The sequence below is a fragment of the Protopterus annectens genome, chromosome 10.part0 (genome assembly GCF_019279795.1).
Source record: "Protopterus annectens isolate FY-2018-M chromosome 10.part0, PAN1.0, whole genome shotgun sequence".
In the NCBI taxonomy this organism is placed as follows: domain Eukaryota; kingdom Metazoa; phylum Chordata; order Ceratodontiformes; family Protopteridae; genus Protopterus; species Protopterus annectens.
The window spans coordinates 860,966,093-860,982,294 of record NC_056744.1 but is presented as its reverse complement, the minus strand read 5'-3'; the positions used below and the strand labels follow the sequence as shown (position 1 = coordinate 860,982,294).

Here is a 16,202-nt window from a genome sequence, read left to right as displayed (position 1 = left end):
TTTTAAAAATGCCAAATGACATCTTTAAAAGAAATTTCTTTAAACATTAATGGATTGAATAATCCGTGTAAAAGGGCAAGCCTAATAAGATACATTAATTTACATAAGGCCAACTTAGTCTTCCTGCAAGAAACCCATCTCTTGAAAAAAAGATATTGATAAACTAGCCACAAACAAATATACAGTATTGGTTAGTTCAGAGCACACTCAGAAAAAAAGAGGAGTGGCTATTTTATGGAATAAAAGTATGCCCATTCCTAAAACCATTAAGTCTTATCAGGATGACAAAGGAATGTTTTGTATGGTTACAATACAAATTAATGGGAAGACTTACACTTTAATTAATGTATATTGGATACCTGGAATTGGTATTAATACAGTGAAACATCATCTTGATAAGATCATATCATTCTCTATAGGAGATATTATTTTAGCTGGTGACTTTAATTGTATACTACATGAAAGTGATACTACCACTATAGGAAAAAGAAGAATTACATCTAATGCAAAACATTTAAATGATTTTGCTAATTCTTATCATTTGAATGATATTAATAATCAGATAGATTCAAAATCATTACCATACACCTTTTTTCTAACAGATACAAAACTTATTCAAAAATAGATAGGGTCTTTATTTCTAACCAGATGGTAACAGATTTAATTAATTCCAAAATCATTTCATGTCCTATATCTGATCATAATTCAATTGTTTTTGAATTCATGATAAAAATACTCATAATGTTCAGATCAAAAGGATACCAGCATACTTAACTCAACTAAAAGACTATAAAGAATATATACTTTCAGAAGTAAAACATTTTTAGACATAAATAATACTCCTGAAGTCTCCATTGTCTATGTTTGGGATGCCTTAAAATCATATCTATATGGACAAAGTATCAGATGGTATAATAATAAAAGGAAATCTTGGGATAAGGAATTGTTAGATATTCAAAGTAAATTAGACTCTTATAAACATAATAATAAAGAAAATATTATGGACAAGAAAGTTATTGAAGAAATAAACAAACTAAATGAGAAATACAAAGAAATTTTAACTCATAAAGTTAAAATAACTTTAGAGAAATACAAGTTTTTGTCTTATTCAATAAGCCCCAAATACTTACATAGACTTAAAAATAAAACAAAAAGGTTGAATAAACAAAACCATATCAAAGAAATCTTTTCTCTAAGGAAAAGAAGAATGTTTCTAGTATACCAGAAATACTAGATGAATTTAGAAATCACTTTCACAAAATTAACCATAATAACATTAACATGGAACCTAAAGATAAAATAAAGGAGTTTATAACCACAAACATGAATAAAAGCTTAATAAACAACAGATTAAACTATTGGACAAAAGTATTTCATATACAGAGGTTATTACACAAATAAATAAGCTTAAATCAAACAAAGCACCGGGTAATGATGGTATTATACCAGAGATATATAAAATCCTTTCTAAAAGTACATATTCATTAATACATAAGGTTTTTATTTTGGCCCAAACTGAGTTAATAACCCCCCCCCATCTTGGCAATATACATTTATTTCGCCAATTTTAAAACCTAATAAAGATCCAACTAGATGTACTTCATATCGGCCCATCTCATTACTTAATGTTGATTATAAAATGTTTATGAGTAGTTTTGCTGATAGACTGAAGACAATCATCCCCGGCATTATAGATATAGATCAGACAGGCTTCATTGTAAATAGAAATACTTTTGATAATATAAGAAGAACTTTAACATTAATTGATTTTGCAAATAGGAAAAAGAAAGATTTAACACTTATTAGTCTTGATATAAGTTCAGCATTTGATTCAGTAAGTTGGGACTATCTGTTTACCTTACTGAAGTGCACAAACTTCTCAGATGAATTTGTAAATCTAATTGAGCATTTATACAAAGGAACATTGGCTTATATTAAGGTAGGAACATATGTTTCACAAAAATACCCATTTTTAAAGGTACAAAACAAGGATGTCCACTTTCTCCACTATTATTCACTTTAGTAATGGAGCCTTGGGATAATTTGATCAGAAACAGTACTGACATAGAGGGTTTTGAAATAGATGAAAATACAACATCCAAAATTCAACTTTTTGCAGATGATGTTCTAATTACATCAGCAGGATCTAATTCTTCTATGCAGTCTCTATTTGATAAAATGATGAATTTTAAAAGCATTTCTGGTTTAATATTCAATGAAGAAAAAACTAAAATACTACCTATATATACACGAAAAAATATTCTCATTAGTGATTTTACTAAATATGTACCCAATTCAGGTCAGATAACTTATTTAGGTATAATACTATGTAAAGATATTAAATCTATTATATATAATAATTATAATACCTGTTTTCTTAATATACAAAATCTTTTTAATACCTGGAATAATATGTTTTTACTATGGAGGAGAGACTTACAATTATTAAAATGATAATATTCCCCAAGATTTTATACTTAATACAATCAATAATACTTCCACCTACAAAAATAATTATCAAGAAACTGAATACACTAATGTTAAATTTCCTATGGGCACCTAATAGACCTAGGACTGCATTAAAGAAACATACTAATAGCTGGTCTCAAGGGGTATTTCTTTTCCAGACTTTAATTTATATACTATCTCTTCTATTGTAAAAGTTATTACTTTATTAATAGATCAGTCATATGTCAAAATGGAAAGATTATTGGGAGCTAATTAGTATGCACTTCATGAAAATCTCCTTAACACATAAAAATATGATTGTAAATAACTCCATGTTATGGTTACTAAAGGAATTTTGTACTTCACCTATTACACCTAAACATATGGTTTGTTACCCATTAAATATTATTATTAGCTATCGTAACTTTATATTCATGCACCCTAAGTATAGGGAATGGAATTTTATTATATTCCCTATAATGTATACTCAGGGTATGCTTTTGTCATCTACTTCTGAAGGAACTCATTTAGCTATAGATAATGATCTAAAGTACTGGTATCAGTTGATATCTGATAATAAAGTTAAAAATCTAGATTTCTTAAAACAAGAATTTGATCTAAGAGAAACTTGCTGGTTAGAGGTTCAGACCTTTAGACAACATCTCATTAATAAAATAGATCTAATGTCTATAACAGTTAAAGAATCTATTCCAACACTGATTGATTACTTGATATTAAATTTACAACATAAAGTTTCTGATAAGGTAAACTTTCATACATAAAATTATCAGTCAAGAAACTTTTTACAGTGTAGATACATACTGGAATTATTTCACTTCTATTAATGGGGACCCACCAAATCAACAAGATAAACAATATATATTGGAATCTGCCTATAGAACTACGCCTTCCATTGTCTGGAGACTTTATACATGGAAATTTTACATAGATCTTTTTATACACCTTTGATGATGAATAAAATAAATAATAAAGATAATCTATGTAAGAGATGTAATGTAGAAATTAATGCTGACTGGGCTCATATGTTTTATGACTGTATAAAATTGAAAGAATACTGGAAGTCAATTAATGAATTTTTGCAGGCTCTTTTACAGATAATTTCATTATTTCTAAATCTCTTATATTATTCAACACACCTGTACCTCAAAGTGTTAAAAGGTTAAGCTTCCCTTGTTATGGTCTATTCTAGCAGTGGCTAGGAAAATAATAACCAGAAATTGGATTTCAGATACACCTCCTTCGCTCAATGAATTTAAAAATGTTATGAATATAGTGTGCCATATGGAAATAAACACAATTAGGTCAAGAACAACTAGAAAAACATCTTATTATATTGTATGGGATAATTTACAAAATTTGTTAAAAAAATCCTAATTTCAATAGCATGGTATTTTAGTTTAATTAATTGATCTGATTGTAGTGGATGTCTTTGTAAATACTTTAGTTGTTTTGTTGAATGTTATAATCATATCTATTTTTAATTACTTGTATAAAATTGTTATGATATTTCTCTTGTATGTTAAAACAATAAACCTGTTTTGAAAAAAAAAAAAAAAAGAAACTTCCCCACCTAGATAATCATTCTACTCATTAACATTACCCAACTACTTAAAAGGCCCTTTGCACCTCTTCTCTACAGGTACACCCTCCCGACTACAAAACAAGATGCATCTACTCTTCATAACAGAAATCCAAGACACACAAGTCAAGTTACTATGAGTATTCACCCCCCCCCTTTCATTACTGTTATTATTCCCCCATTAATCCTTGGTTTATTTCAATCCAAGTTTACTTCTGACTATTTGTACTCTATTTTTCCACTATATATTCCAGCAGCCATCTAACCTCCTCTACTTTCTTCCAGAAATAAATTAGGTGATCATTTAACTTGCACGCTGTTTAACCTTTTAACTGTATTTGATTGTGTACCACTGCTCGTTTTGCTAAATATGTACAAATTAAGTTTGTAACTCTGCTAAGAACTTACCTGTGTTGGCCATGTACTGCTGTTCATATATTTTAAGAATGTCTGTATTAAGTTTACAAAGACTTGGTCAGAGCCACATCTGGCTTATCTAGTGCCCTGTGCCTTTCTCTAATCTGGCACCCCTCAAATGAAAAAAGAAAAAGGATCATTCCCCAATTTGCTGCTCCTAACCTAAGGAGAAAGCCAGGTCCAGTTCTCTACAACATGTGCCCCTCAACTCTTATGTTGAAGAAAAAAACAAAAAAAAAACAAAAAAACAAAAAGAGAAAGATCTTTTCCGTTATCTGCTTTGCCATATCTATTTATCTCCTTCTCAATTTCAGCTTAAAAAAAAACGGATCTCTGCTCCTACCAAAAAAACAACATTTCTCTTTTGTAAACATTAGCAAACCGCTTGCTACAAATTTAAGAAGCAGACTGAAGATGAGTTATGACTTCTGAATGCTGGAACTGAACTAGGACCACACTAAAGTACTTTGGCAAAATTCTGGTACTGAAGATCCCGCTCCCTGTCATCTTGCATCCAGGGTGGCTACCGCCTTCACTCTACCCTATCCATGCTTCTGGATTAGGTAGCACATTGGGCCAGACAAAAAGTAAAAATACAAAGCTGGCATTAAGACTATTTTCACTTAACCCCAGCCTGCCAGCATATAATAGAGTTATAACCCACCAATCAGACTGAAATAACGTTTTGTGCTGTACTAACTATGCAAATCTTTCATGAGTTCTAATCTGTATGATTCAACAATAAAGTACATATGCTCTGTATGATTCAACAATAAAGTACATATGTTGAAATGACAGGCACTGTTTAGTACAGTCATGGTGTTTACAAGTGTCAACTAAAAAGCTTATGAAATCACAACCATTCTGCAACTACAACATAACTTACTCAGTTGACACAGCACTTTTGAAATTACAACCACAATGTAACAAATACATTACTGTTTCTGAATATAACAGGCATCAAACCTGCACTACAGCCTTTCTAATACGAGTCCTGCAAGTCCTTTAACCTTTTTTGCCAACAAAAATGGAATCAAATTCATTGGTTACAAATGACAGAAAATATGCTCCCAGACTTCAATGCTTTTCAAACAGTCACTTCATTATGCAAACTGAAACAGGAAGGAAATACACAATGTTAAAGGTTTAGGAAAAATGAAGTGGACAGGTTCCCCTGTGCTTCTACGATGAGGCTTAGTGATGCATAAGGAATCCTCTATACCAAAGCCCTTATGAACAATTAATTGGCAAGTCTGGTCTGCTACTATGAGCTGCAGGACAGCTCGGCAAAGTCATACCCTCACTCAATGAATTGTTGCTCATAGCACTGTGACACTCAGCTGCCATATTGGAGGTGCAGCTACATAGACAGCTGGGCATATGTCTGGAACTGTTAAAAATGTCTTCAAATATTTATTTCAATGCTTAGATAAAGTCATTGCTACATAAGGCAGCTAAAGCAACTTAACAGTACAGAAGTCTGTTCACCTAGCGCACACTGGTGGTTCAGTAAGATGAGTCTCAATGTGCAGTGATATGTCACAGAGCTGCTTGCCTGGGGATTGAGACTGCACCCAGTAAGTATTGCTAAATACGATTTGTGAGCCTTTTTTCTTAACTGTAATCTATCATTTTAGCTAACACAAACACTGCTGCTTTTTTCATTATGTGTAATCTTTTTAGGTGTTTCTGAATCAGATCCACTATGAGCCACAATCAGCCATTATCTAATGTTGAGTGCCTGACAGAGTAATGCAAGAAAAAAATTTAAAGAAATGCCATGTTGGTCCACTAACAGAAAACAGAAAGTCAGTGGAACACAAATGTGATATAATAACTTTTACTGGACCAACATATGTTTTGCAGTCACTCAAGATTTCAAGCTGGCATGAACCCTTCTCCTGACAAAGGACTCCTGCCAGTTTGAAAGCTCGAGTAACTGGGAAACTTATGTTGGTTCACTGAAATGTATTACATTACGTCTGTGCTCCAGTGTCTTTGTGTTGACAAAGCTATGATGCGATGTGCAGCAATTAAAAATAAAAGCAACAAAATTATTCCATCTGCAGTAATACAGTACATAACAGCAAATTCAAATTAAAAAGTATCTTACCTGCTGATACTTTAACCACGAAAAGGAGCAAAACAATATGAAATTTCTGCATATTGATGAACATTTTAGGTCTGACCGCACTCTCCTTGTAGATGCTTTGTACCAATTTTCCTTTAGTTACTGGTGTTTTTGCAGAGAACTCTTGAAATGAGGAAATTTTCCATAAAGAAATACCTGTTACCAGTGAAATACAAGTAAGAAAAATTACACTCAAGGTCCATCATTTCAGAGCTACTTTCATATCAACATCTAATAAAGAAAAATTCACTTTCATCTGTGAAGTAATTTAATACAAAGCACTTCTTTGAAAACAATACATAAAGACTACTACCTCAAATTAAATTATTTCCTAAGATAGTAAAGCAAGAAAAACATCAAAGGTACGGTATCAGTAAAATAACTCTCAACAGCCCTCTCAAAAATACCTCCATCAGTGTCATAGCAGGCATGCTGGTTAGTGACTGGGACATAAACTATAAAGGGCATGTACTGCTTCTTGCTCTTTTCACAACTTAACTTCTAGCTACTAAGTCAGCATTTGCTATCCAAAACAAAATCATGTAAAAAGAAAAAGAAAATGACCAAGTTACTTGTAGCACACAAAGTACAGTTGTGTATCTACCATAAATGTAGATGTTCAAGGGTATTCACTGTTGCAGTCATTACTCTTGGGTTATCCTGCTGGCAGGCTACCCGCAGTCGGCCAGAATTCCAAAGTCTTGGTCCAGCGTCAGTTGCTGTCACCTCTTCCCTGACGTCAGTGCGCCAGGGGTATAAATGATGTAGCCAACGCCATTTTCTTCAGTTTTTCTTGCCCCAGATGTCAGGTGCCCCCAAAAGGGTAGGCTAAAAGAATGCCAATACGCATGCATGCACTAAAGTAAACATTTCCTTCATCTACAAGCAAATACACCACATAGGTTGTATAGAATAGAGAAGTACAGATAAGGTCCAGCAAAGAAAAGGGGGATGGTGGGTGGGTAACATGGACTGCAACAGTGAATACACCCGAACATCTACATTTATGGTAGGTACACAACTGTACTATGTTCGTGTTTCACTGTTGCAGTCATTACTCTTGGGTTGAATTCCAAAGCTGAGGTTGGGTGGCTGGGTCTAAATAGGGTTAGGAGAGGCTATAAGGCCCTGCAGAACTGCAGTGGCAAAGCCTGCTCTGGATTTAGAGTAGAGAGATAAGTGGTAGCGCCTTGTAAAAGTATGCACTGAACTCCAAGTTGCAGCCTCTAAAATGTCTTTGGTTGGTACTCCTCTGAGGAAGGCTGCTGACGTGGCTGCTGCTCTGGTTGGATGTAGCCTACTGTCCTTAGGCACTGATTTGCCATGTTGTGAATAGCAGAAACTAATGCAGTGGCCTATCCATTTTGAAATAGTCTGCTTTGAGACAGCTTTTCCTTGTGATCCTGCAGCATATGCCACTAAGAGTTGCTCAGTCTTTCTGAAAGCTTTAGTTCTGTCCAAGTAGAAGCATAGCTGTCTGTGTATGTCCAAAGAATGTAGGAGTCTCTCACCCTTATTCTGTGGGTTTGGATAAAAAGTAGGCAAATGAATGGTTTGGTTAAGGGTCACGCTGGACACTACCTTAGGCATAAATGTCGGGTTTGTCCTTAGAGAAACCCTGTCTGTATGAAAAATGATAAAAGGTTACACAGCCATGAGTGCCTGTAACTCTGAGACTCGTCTTGCAGAGGTTATTGCTAGGAGCAGAGCTGTTTTCCATGACAAGAACTTTATCTCAGCTGCATTGGCTGGCTCAAAAGGAGGCAGTTTAAGTTTTTCCAAGACATAACTGAGGTCCCATGCAGGTATTGGTTGCTCTCCTTGGAGGTCTTATGTTTTTGGCCCCTCTAAGGTACTGCCTTAGCAATGGATGAGAAAAAATAGGTGGTTCCGTATTGTAATGAGCTGAAATGGCAGAGGCATGGATTTTAATTGATGAAAAGGATAGGCCCTTGTCCAGCATCTCAGTTAGGTATTGTAAAATCTGAGGAATATTTGGTACAAATGTGTTGATTCCTTGTGCCTGGTTCCAAGCACAGAATCTCTTCCATTTTTCTGCATAAGATTTTCTGGTACTGGGCCTCCTGGCCTCCAAAATAACATCCATCACTGCTTTAGAGAGAGGTGTGTTATGAATAGCTATATTATCTGCCATGCTTCCAGATTTAGGGTCCTGAGTTGGCTGTGCAGGATCTGATTGTTTTGTTGGGTCAGTAAGTGAGGAATTAGAGGTAATGTCCAGGCTGTGCCTTGAGACAAGCTCTTTAGGACTGGGTACCAGTGCTGGCGGGGCCAGTCTGGGGCAATTAGAATAATTTTTGGCTTCTCTTGTCTGACCTTTAGGAGTACCTTGGGGAGGAGAGGCAGAGGAGGAAAGGCATATACTGTTAGGGTTTTCAGGCTGAATGATAGAGCATCCACTTTCCATGCTTGCTTTTGATAAGCCCTTGTGCAGAATCTCTGTAGTTGGCAGTTGAGGGGAGGCAAATAGGTCTATGTCTGGGCATCCCCATTTCTTTATCATACTGAAGAATTGTGGATCCAGTTTCCACTCATGGGGATCTGTTAGGTTTCGGCTTAGTTCACCTGCCAGAGTATTTACACTTCCTGGCAGGAATTGTGCTTGCACGTGTAATTGGTAAGTCAATGCTGTGTCCCACAGTCATGGGTAGTCTGCAAGGGGGATAGGAATGTGTGCCTCCCTGCTTGTTTATGTACCACATGACTATAGTTTTGTCCGTCTTTATCAGCAGTTTTCCTGGATGAAGCAGATCCTTGAAGGCTGTCAAGGCATTTTGAACAGCTAGCATCTCTTTTTGATTGATATGAAGATGCATTTGGTTTGTGGACCATGTTCCCCGAATACATTTTCCTGCCATGTGTGCCCCCCGGCACAGTCTGATGCATCTGTTGTTAATGTCTACCTGGCTGTGGGTAAAGATTTGAATGGCTGTCCCTTGTTGTGGTGACAGACCTGTGCCCACCATCGAAACTGTTGCTGGCAGGGAATGAGGGTAATTAATGTTTCCAGGTTGAGGCAATGTTGAGTCCAAACACTTTTTAGATACCATTGTAGTTTCCTTATATGCAGTCTTGCATATGGAATTAGCAGAATGCAGGATGCCATGAAACCCAAAGCCTGCAGAATTTTTCTTGCAGGTAACTGGGTCTTTGTTGCCAACATTTTAAAGTAAGAAGTCAGTTGCCTTTGTTTGTCTGGCATGAGATAAGCAATCTGGGCAGTTGTATTTAAGCTTGCACCCAGGAATATTTTCTCTTGAGAGGGTACTAGTTTTGATTTCTTTTCATTTATTGTGTACCCTAGACAAATCAGTAATCTTTTTACAAACGCTAGATGCTTTAGTAGAATGTTCTTGTTCTCTGCTTGAATAAGGCAGTCGTCCAAGTAAGGATATATTTGAATTCCTCTGTCTGCAAAATGCAATTACTGTGCCAGGCATTTTGAGAAGACCCTGGGCGCAGTAGATAAGCCAAAGGAGTGCAGAGAATTGTTAGTGCATTGAGACAGCTATGAATCGGAGGTATCTTTTGCAAGATTGTCTGATTGGGACATACAGGTATGCCTCTTTTAGGTCCAATGTTACAAGTCAAGCCTTCTTGCCCAGCATGGACAGAAGTTGCTGTAGAGTCAACATTTTGAATTTTGGAATGTCCAGAAATCCGTTTAGAGTAGACAGGTCGAGTATTGGTCTCCAAGCTTTGTCCTTTCTGGGTACCAAGAAAAGTCTTGAGTAAAATCTTTGTCGCTGCTCTTGCTGCGGCACTCGCTGAATGGCCATCATGTCCATGAGAGATGAAATTTGTTTTTGTGCCTCTGCTCATTGATTGTGTGGCAGATCTGGCATACCTTTTGACCTTGGCAGGGTGTGAAAATGGAACCTGTAGCCCTGTGACAATATATTCAAGCCCCATTTGTCCTGGGTGATTATGTACCAATTTTGTGAAAAAAGTGCTAGTTTTCCCCCTAAGGGGGCTGCCAGAAGATACGTGCTTGGTGCTGGCAGAGGAAAGTCATTGGGACTGTTTCCTGTATGGCTGGGATTTGTCTTCTCCACTTTTGGAGGTAGAAGCACCCCATTGTTTAGACCTGTATGAGCCTTGGGGCTGGAATTTGCCTCTGGGGCATCTGTATCTTCCCCTTTGTGGCCTGTCTGACACTGGAAAGGACCAATTCTTTGAAGGCCAGATCCTGCTAAATCTGGGTGGCTGTACCTGTAAGAAATCCTTAACTGTCTGCATAGATTTCGCTTTGTCCTCCATTTTCTTCAACACCTCTTCTGCTTTAACACCAAACAAAGTATCATGCTGTAGTGGAGCATCCAATAATTTTGCTTTAACATGATCAGGCAGATTCTCTTCCTTTAACCAAGCATGACTCCTAATGACAGTACCCGTAACAGCAGCCCTGCAGGAGGCCTCCAGAGAGTCAAAACCACACTGCAAAGTATGCTTTCCCACTTGTTCAGCTGCATGCAATAAATCCTGCGTTTCTTTGTTTTCTGCACATTCAGAATTTGTCAACATTTTCTGTTTAAGCAGTGACATTAAATATTGCTGATATTTAAGCATATGAAACTGACAATTTAGAGCTCTTACAGCCAAGGTAGCAGAAGTATAAATCTTTTTCCCCCCATCTGTCCAGTGCCCTTGAATCCCTGTCTGAGGGAATAGGGTTTTTTGCAGTGGAAGCCTTGACCCCTTTGGGAGCCTTGACCCCTTTGGGACCCTGAGATATAGTTTCTGGGTCTGCAGCAGGGTTTTTATAAAGAAATTTATGGGAATCTGGAACCCTGTAGTATCTGTCTGGCTTCACAGGTGCTGGAGGTAAAGAGTCTGGAGACAATCCGGACTCTGAAAATACATCATCTACAATATCTAAAACAGGAGGAATAGCAAGAGGCCTGTGCTGAGGAAGTAAAAGGAAGTCTCTAAGCCTTTTCTTAGATTCGGAGTAGTCTTGGCTCTCCCAGTGGAAGTGCTCCCTCATGGTATGCAGGGTTTCCCCAAAAGAATAATCCTCAGGAGGAGAGGCTGAAGGGATAGATTCTTCAGCATCAGAATCCTCATAGGGAGGGAGAGAGTATTCATGTTCAGAAGAGGAATCAGAGGAAATGGAAACCTGATCTGAAGATTCATATTCCGTCTCTTGCCGAGGCCTCTTATCAGGAGGGGGATGGGAACCCCTGATCAAAGTAATTAGGTCTTCGGCCATTTTGAGCATCTATTTTTTAGGCATGGAGGCCTGTCCATGGGATTGCTGTACTTGTTTCTTTGTCTTTAGTGGAGCTTTAGTCTTTGCCTTTGAAGCTGAAGTCGGTTTTACATACAACTGTGTAGGCCTGAAAACACCCTTCGAAGCAGATGCTCAGCGGCTCCAGACCCATCTGAAGGGATATTTTCCGAGTTTCCAATACCTTGAGTTTTCTGCGGCCTAGTTGGCTCCACGTGGGAGTCAGAAGCGGCCTGCGGCTCTGAGGTAGCGGGTGTCAGCGGCTGCGAAAGCACCTCACTAAGAACCGGCGACTGGCTTAGAAGAAGCCTCGTTGTCAGTTTTGGACCTTGGATGCCTGTCCTTTTCCTTGCGTTTTTTGTGAATTGCGGTAGTCGGATGGCTATCTGACAACATCGTGTAATTAAATCTTCGGCCAAAGTAGTGAAATGCAAAATCGTGCCGACGTTTAATAGTGCATTGGTTAGATCTAGCACAAAACCTACAATTAGCGACGTTGTGATCAGGGCCTAGGCAAGGAATACAATAAGAATGGAAGTCCTTATGAGGTATTTGCTTCCCACAAGAAATACAATTATTAACTTTTTCTGACATCAGTCTGGAGCAAGAAAAAAGTTTCCCCAATGGGGTACTTAGCTTTAAATGAAGACTTCGGATCTGAAATTCGAACACGAAAATCTCAGGAGTCGGCCGCCCGGCACTTATGAACTGCTTTTGCTTCGGGCACCGCGCGGCAAGAAAGACCGAAGAAAATGGTGTCGGCTGCATCATTTATACCCCTGGCGCACTGACGTCAGGAAAGAGGCGACAGCAACCGACGCCGGACCAAGACTTTGGAATTCAGGCCGACTGTGGATAGCCTGCCAGCAGGTTAACCCAAGAGTAATGACTGCAGCAGTGAAACACGATGAACATCTACTGTTTAAATGTACTGCACCTTTTACATATACTTTGTAGGTCAGATTTTGCAAAGAATGCACTTCAAGGATATACTCAAAGGTTCTCAGCAAAACCACTTAGTAACAATAACAAATATGTGCCATATAATGAATCACTCAAATAAACATATTTTAACACCCTGTATTACTTGAATATAACCAAAACAGTTCAAAGCCAGGCAGATTACTCAGGCTATAAAGTGTAGTTTACAACATTAGAGACCAGAATTAGGAAAACGCAGAGAAACAAACTCAAGACATGACAAACAACAAATGTGACTAGCACAAACATACATAGGGCTGAATTCTGAAAGATTGCTGCAAGGTGTAAGCTTTGTGTACACCTTACAGTAACCATTTGTGATTCAGTGGCAGTCATATCACTATGCTGCACCACAAAGAGGTGCAGCTCTGAGGTGGGCTGTCTCTGTGGGCTACAGCAAATGTTAAAGAAGCACTCTGCAGCAGCAGCCTATGCTAGTCAGCCATGTGCTCTCTCCCCAGAAATGCCTATGGTAAGGTATTTACAGAGCTGAGCAATTCAAATAATTGCTTGGCTGCATATGTTACATCAGCTGCCTTTGTTAATGAACACAGGCAAAAGATAGTGTTCACTTGATCAAGTCAGAGCAAGTGCCAGGAAGTTTAGCAGACAGGAAGTGTTGGGGGCTGTTTGTTTGCATGTATGTGTGAGGCTGCATGTGTGAGTGGATGCAGAGGTATAAGTAGTGTAATACAAGTGTGTGTCTCCATGAGTGTGATCTGGGGGGGCTTTCATACCTCCACAATCCTGTAGACTAATGAGCAAATCCTGCAACACTGGGGGCAGGGGCAAACTATACACCTGGAATAACTCTTTATGCCATACCTTACCTCATTCCCTCCAATTGAGATCAGGACATTTGTACTGTAACTACCAATGGGCAGAGCCTTACCTTTTTGATAGAATCAAATTATGTCCTCACATTTCAAACAAATGTTCATATCTTTGGAACAATATGGACTACTAAAGAAGTGTAAATGAAAACTTGTTCAGCACAAATTATTTTTATAGTGGTAGTATTCTTTTTGTTTAGGTCTTAAACCGGATTTCATAAGTCACAGTAAATACAGCAACTATTAAGTTTGTAATATTCTGTAGACAACTTAAGGTATCTCAGCAACCACTCAAGTTATACGCATACTGTCATCTGAAGTCTGTACTACTTCACAGTTGTCTTTTTCATTGTGTAAGCTTTAAGATGAATCTTTTAATATTTTGTATGTAGTATGTTTTTGGAATTATTAATGCAACTATGAACAAACAATATTTGATGCTTAAAGGAATCAGTAGAATGTTACTGCAGAAACACCAGGAGATGTCACTCAGATGTAATGAGTTAAAGGCATGTAAATACTAATAGAAAAAGTTTTGCAGCACAAAACATTTGGGACATGAAGAGTAGACATCGGGGATAATTCCAATAGCGTGCCATAAAATCACTTTAAAAAATTAATAAAAATGTTTTGCAGCATGAAATACTTGGGATATATTGAACACTACACAACCAGGAATACTTTACATAATGTGCCCTAAAAGCACTTAAGATTTAAACACTGTATCCTCATCACTTACATGCAGCATGTTATTCTTCTACACCACCACTAGACACCAGGGACACTTCTAAAATATTACCCAAGTCTCTAAAAATAATTAAAAAATGCGACAGGAAAGTTTCAAACCATGCACCCTTGACAAGCAGGAACTTTAACCTACTATATTAACTGATCAGTGCAGTCTTATTTTTTTTTTTTGCATAAAAAGTATGAAACTGTTTACATTCATTTATAAGTTAAGGCAAATTCTTTATAAGAAAGCTTCGGTTAAAATGAATTTGTTTAATTTTACCACATTATCCCTGGTTAGGGCAAAGGATTGAAATGTATGGGATATATGCTGTACAGCTACACTGACAATCGCTACCACAGAGATTCAAAAAGAACTCACCACTGGCGTTAAGTACTGTGGCCAAAATGGACTGTTTTCACATTGTGGAAAATTATGATTCAGAGGCATATAAGTCATAATGAAGAAAGACCTCAGATAATTTGCATGACTAATCCAGATTTTTGCCTCATATTTTTGGTCTGCTCTTTATAAAAATTGTGGTTTTCTGGCAAATTATTGAGGACTGAAGCCACTAAATAATGATATATATATATATATACATATATATATATATATATATATATATATATATATATATATATATATGGATCTAGGACTTTTGAACGAAAGTTCAAAAGCCCGGATCCATTACCACTGAACACACTTTAACGAAAGCGCTTTCATCGAAAAAGCACTTTCTTTAAAGTATAATAAAAAAAAAAAACACACAAAATCTACTTGAATGCAGGTGGGCAAGCCCCTGCACCCCCCACACACCCCCTACTTTAATATTCTCACTCCGAGGTCACACTACAGTGGGGAAAAGGGAATTTTCATTTACCGCACCGTAGTACGACTGGAACAAGCATACTTACGAGAAAGTGCTGCTTCGGTGAACAGCACTTTCACACAAGTATGCTCATCAGATTGGGATTTGGTGAAAGATGCAGTCAAGCATATGTACGGATCCAATATAGATGTGTGTATATATATATATATATATATATATATATATATATATATATATATATATATATATATATATATATATATATAGTTTCAGACTTCATAGATAGCCGCAGTGGTACAGCTGTAGCATTGTTGCCTCACAGCAAGAGGTTTTCCTGTTCGATTCTCGGCTGGAGTGCCTTCTGTGTGGAGTCTGCATGTCCTCCCCGCGATCGAGTGGCCTCTGAAAGACATGCATGAATAGGCGTGCCTTTGCTGAAGGTTGGGCATCGGGCTGGCAACTCAACACCAAAAAAAAAAAATCTACTGCCAATCATTAGCGGACCGGAGTTCTGCTGTGGCAACCCCTAAACAGGAAAAGACAAACAAACAACTTCATATCCTTCAAAAAATGTATACGAACACAAATCATGTTATCCTAGCAACTTTCTGAGTTTATAGGATCAATATTTAAACACTGGGAGATTGGAATAATGGTTAAGATGTTTACTTTACAGACAAAAGGTGCAGGGTTTGATTCTCACATGGGGTAATTGGTTAAGCTTAAAATTTCCCACAAAGGCAGTTAGTCTAGTACTTACCTATGAGCCTAGCTTTAGTACCTTAGCAGCAATATATATAGAAAATTTCATGTAACATCACAAACCTGACTAGAAAAATTACAGAATAAGCAAAATCTAAAAGAGAGGGAAGAATATCTTAGTTTAAAATAGAAACTGTAGTGATAATTGTTTGAATTACAAAGTCTTATGGACAGACTGATTTCAGTTACTAGCTACAGCTCTGAATTACTGATGGCT

General features: G+C 37.2%; 1 protein-coding gene across 1 annotated transcript in view; it reads right to left on the bottom strand.

The window, feature by feature from the left end:
• The window catches only part of TGFBR3 (transforming growth factor beta receptor 3), a 2,354,992-nt gene that overhangs the window by 2,251,651 nt on the left and 87,139 nt on the right, over window positions 1-16,202 (bottom strand). The window contains exon 2 of the mRNA XM_044085660.1: window positions 6,579-6,752. Coding sequence (XP_043941595.1) covers window positions 6,579-6,642 — 64 coding nt within the window. The 5' untranslated portion in view covers window positions 6,643-6,752. The remainder of the gene's footprint in view (window positions 1-6,578; window positions 6,753-16,202) is intronic.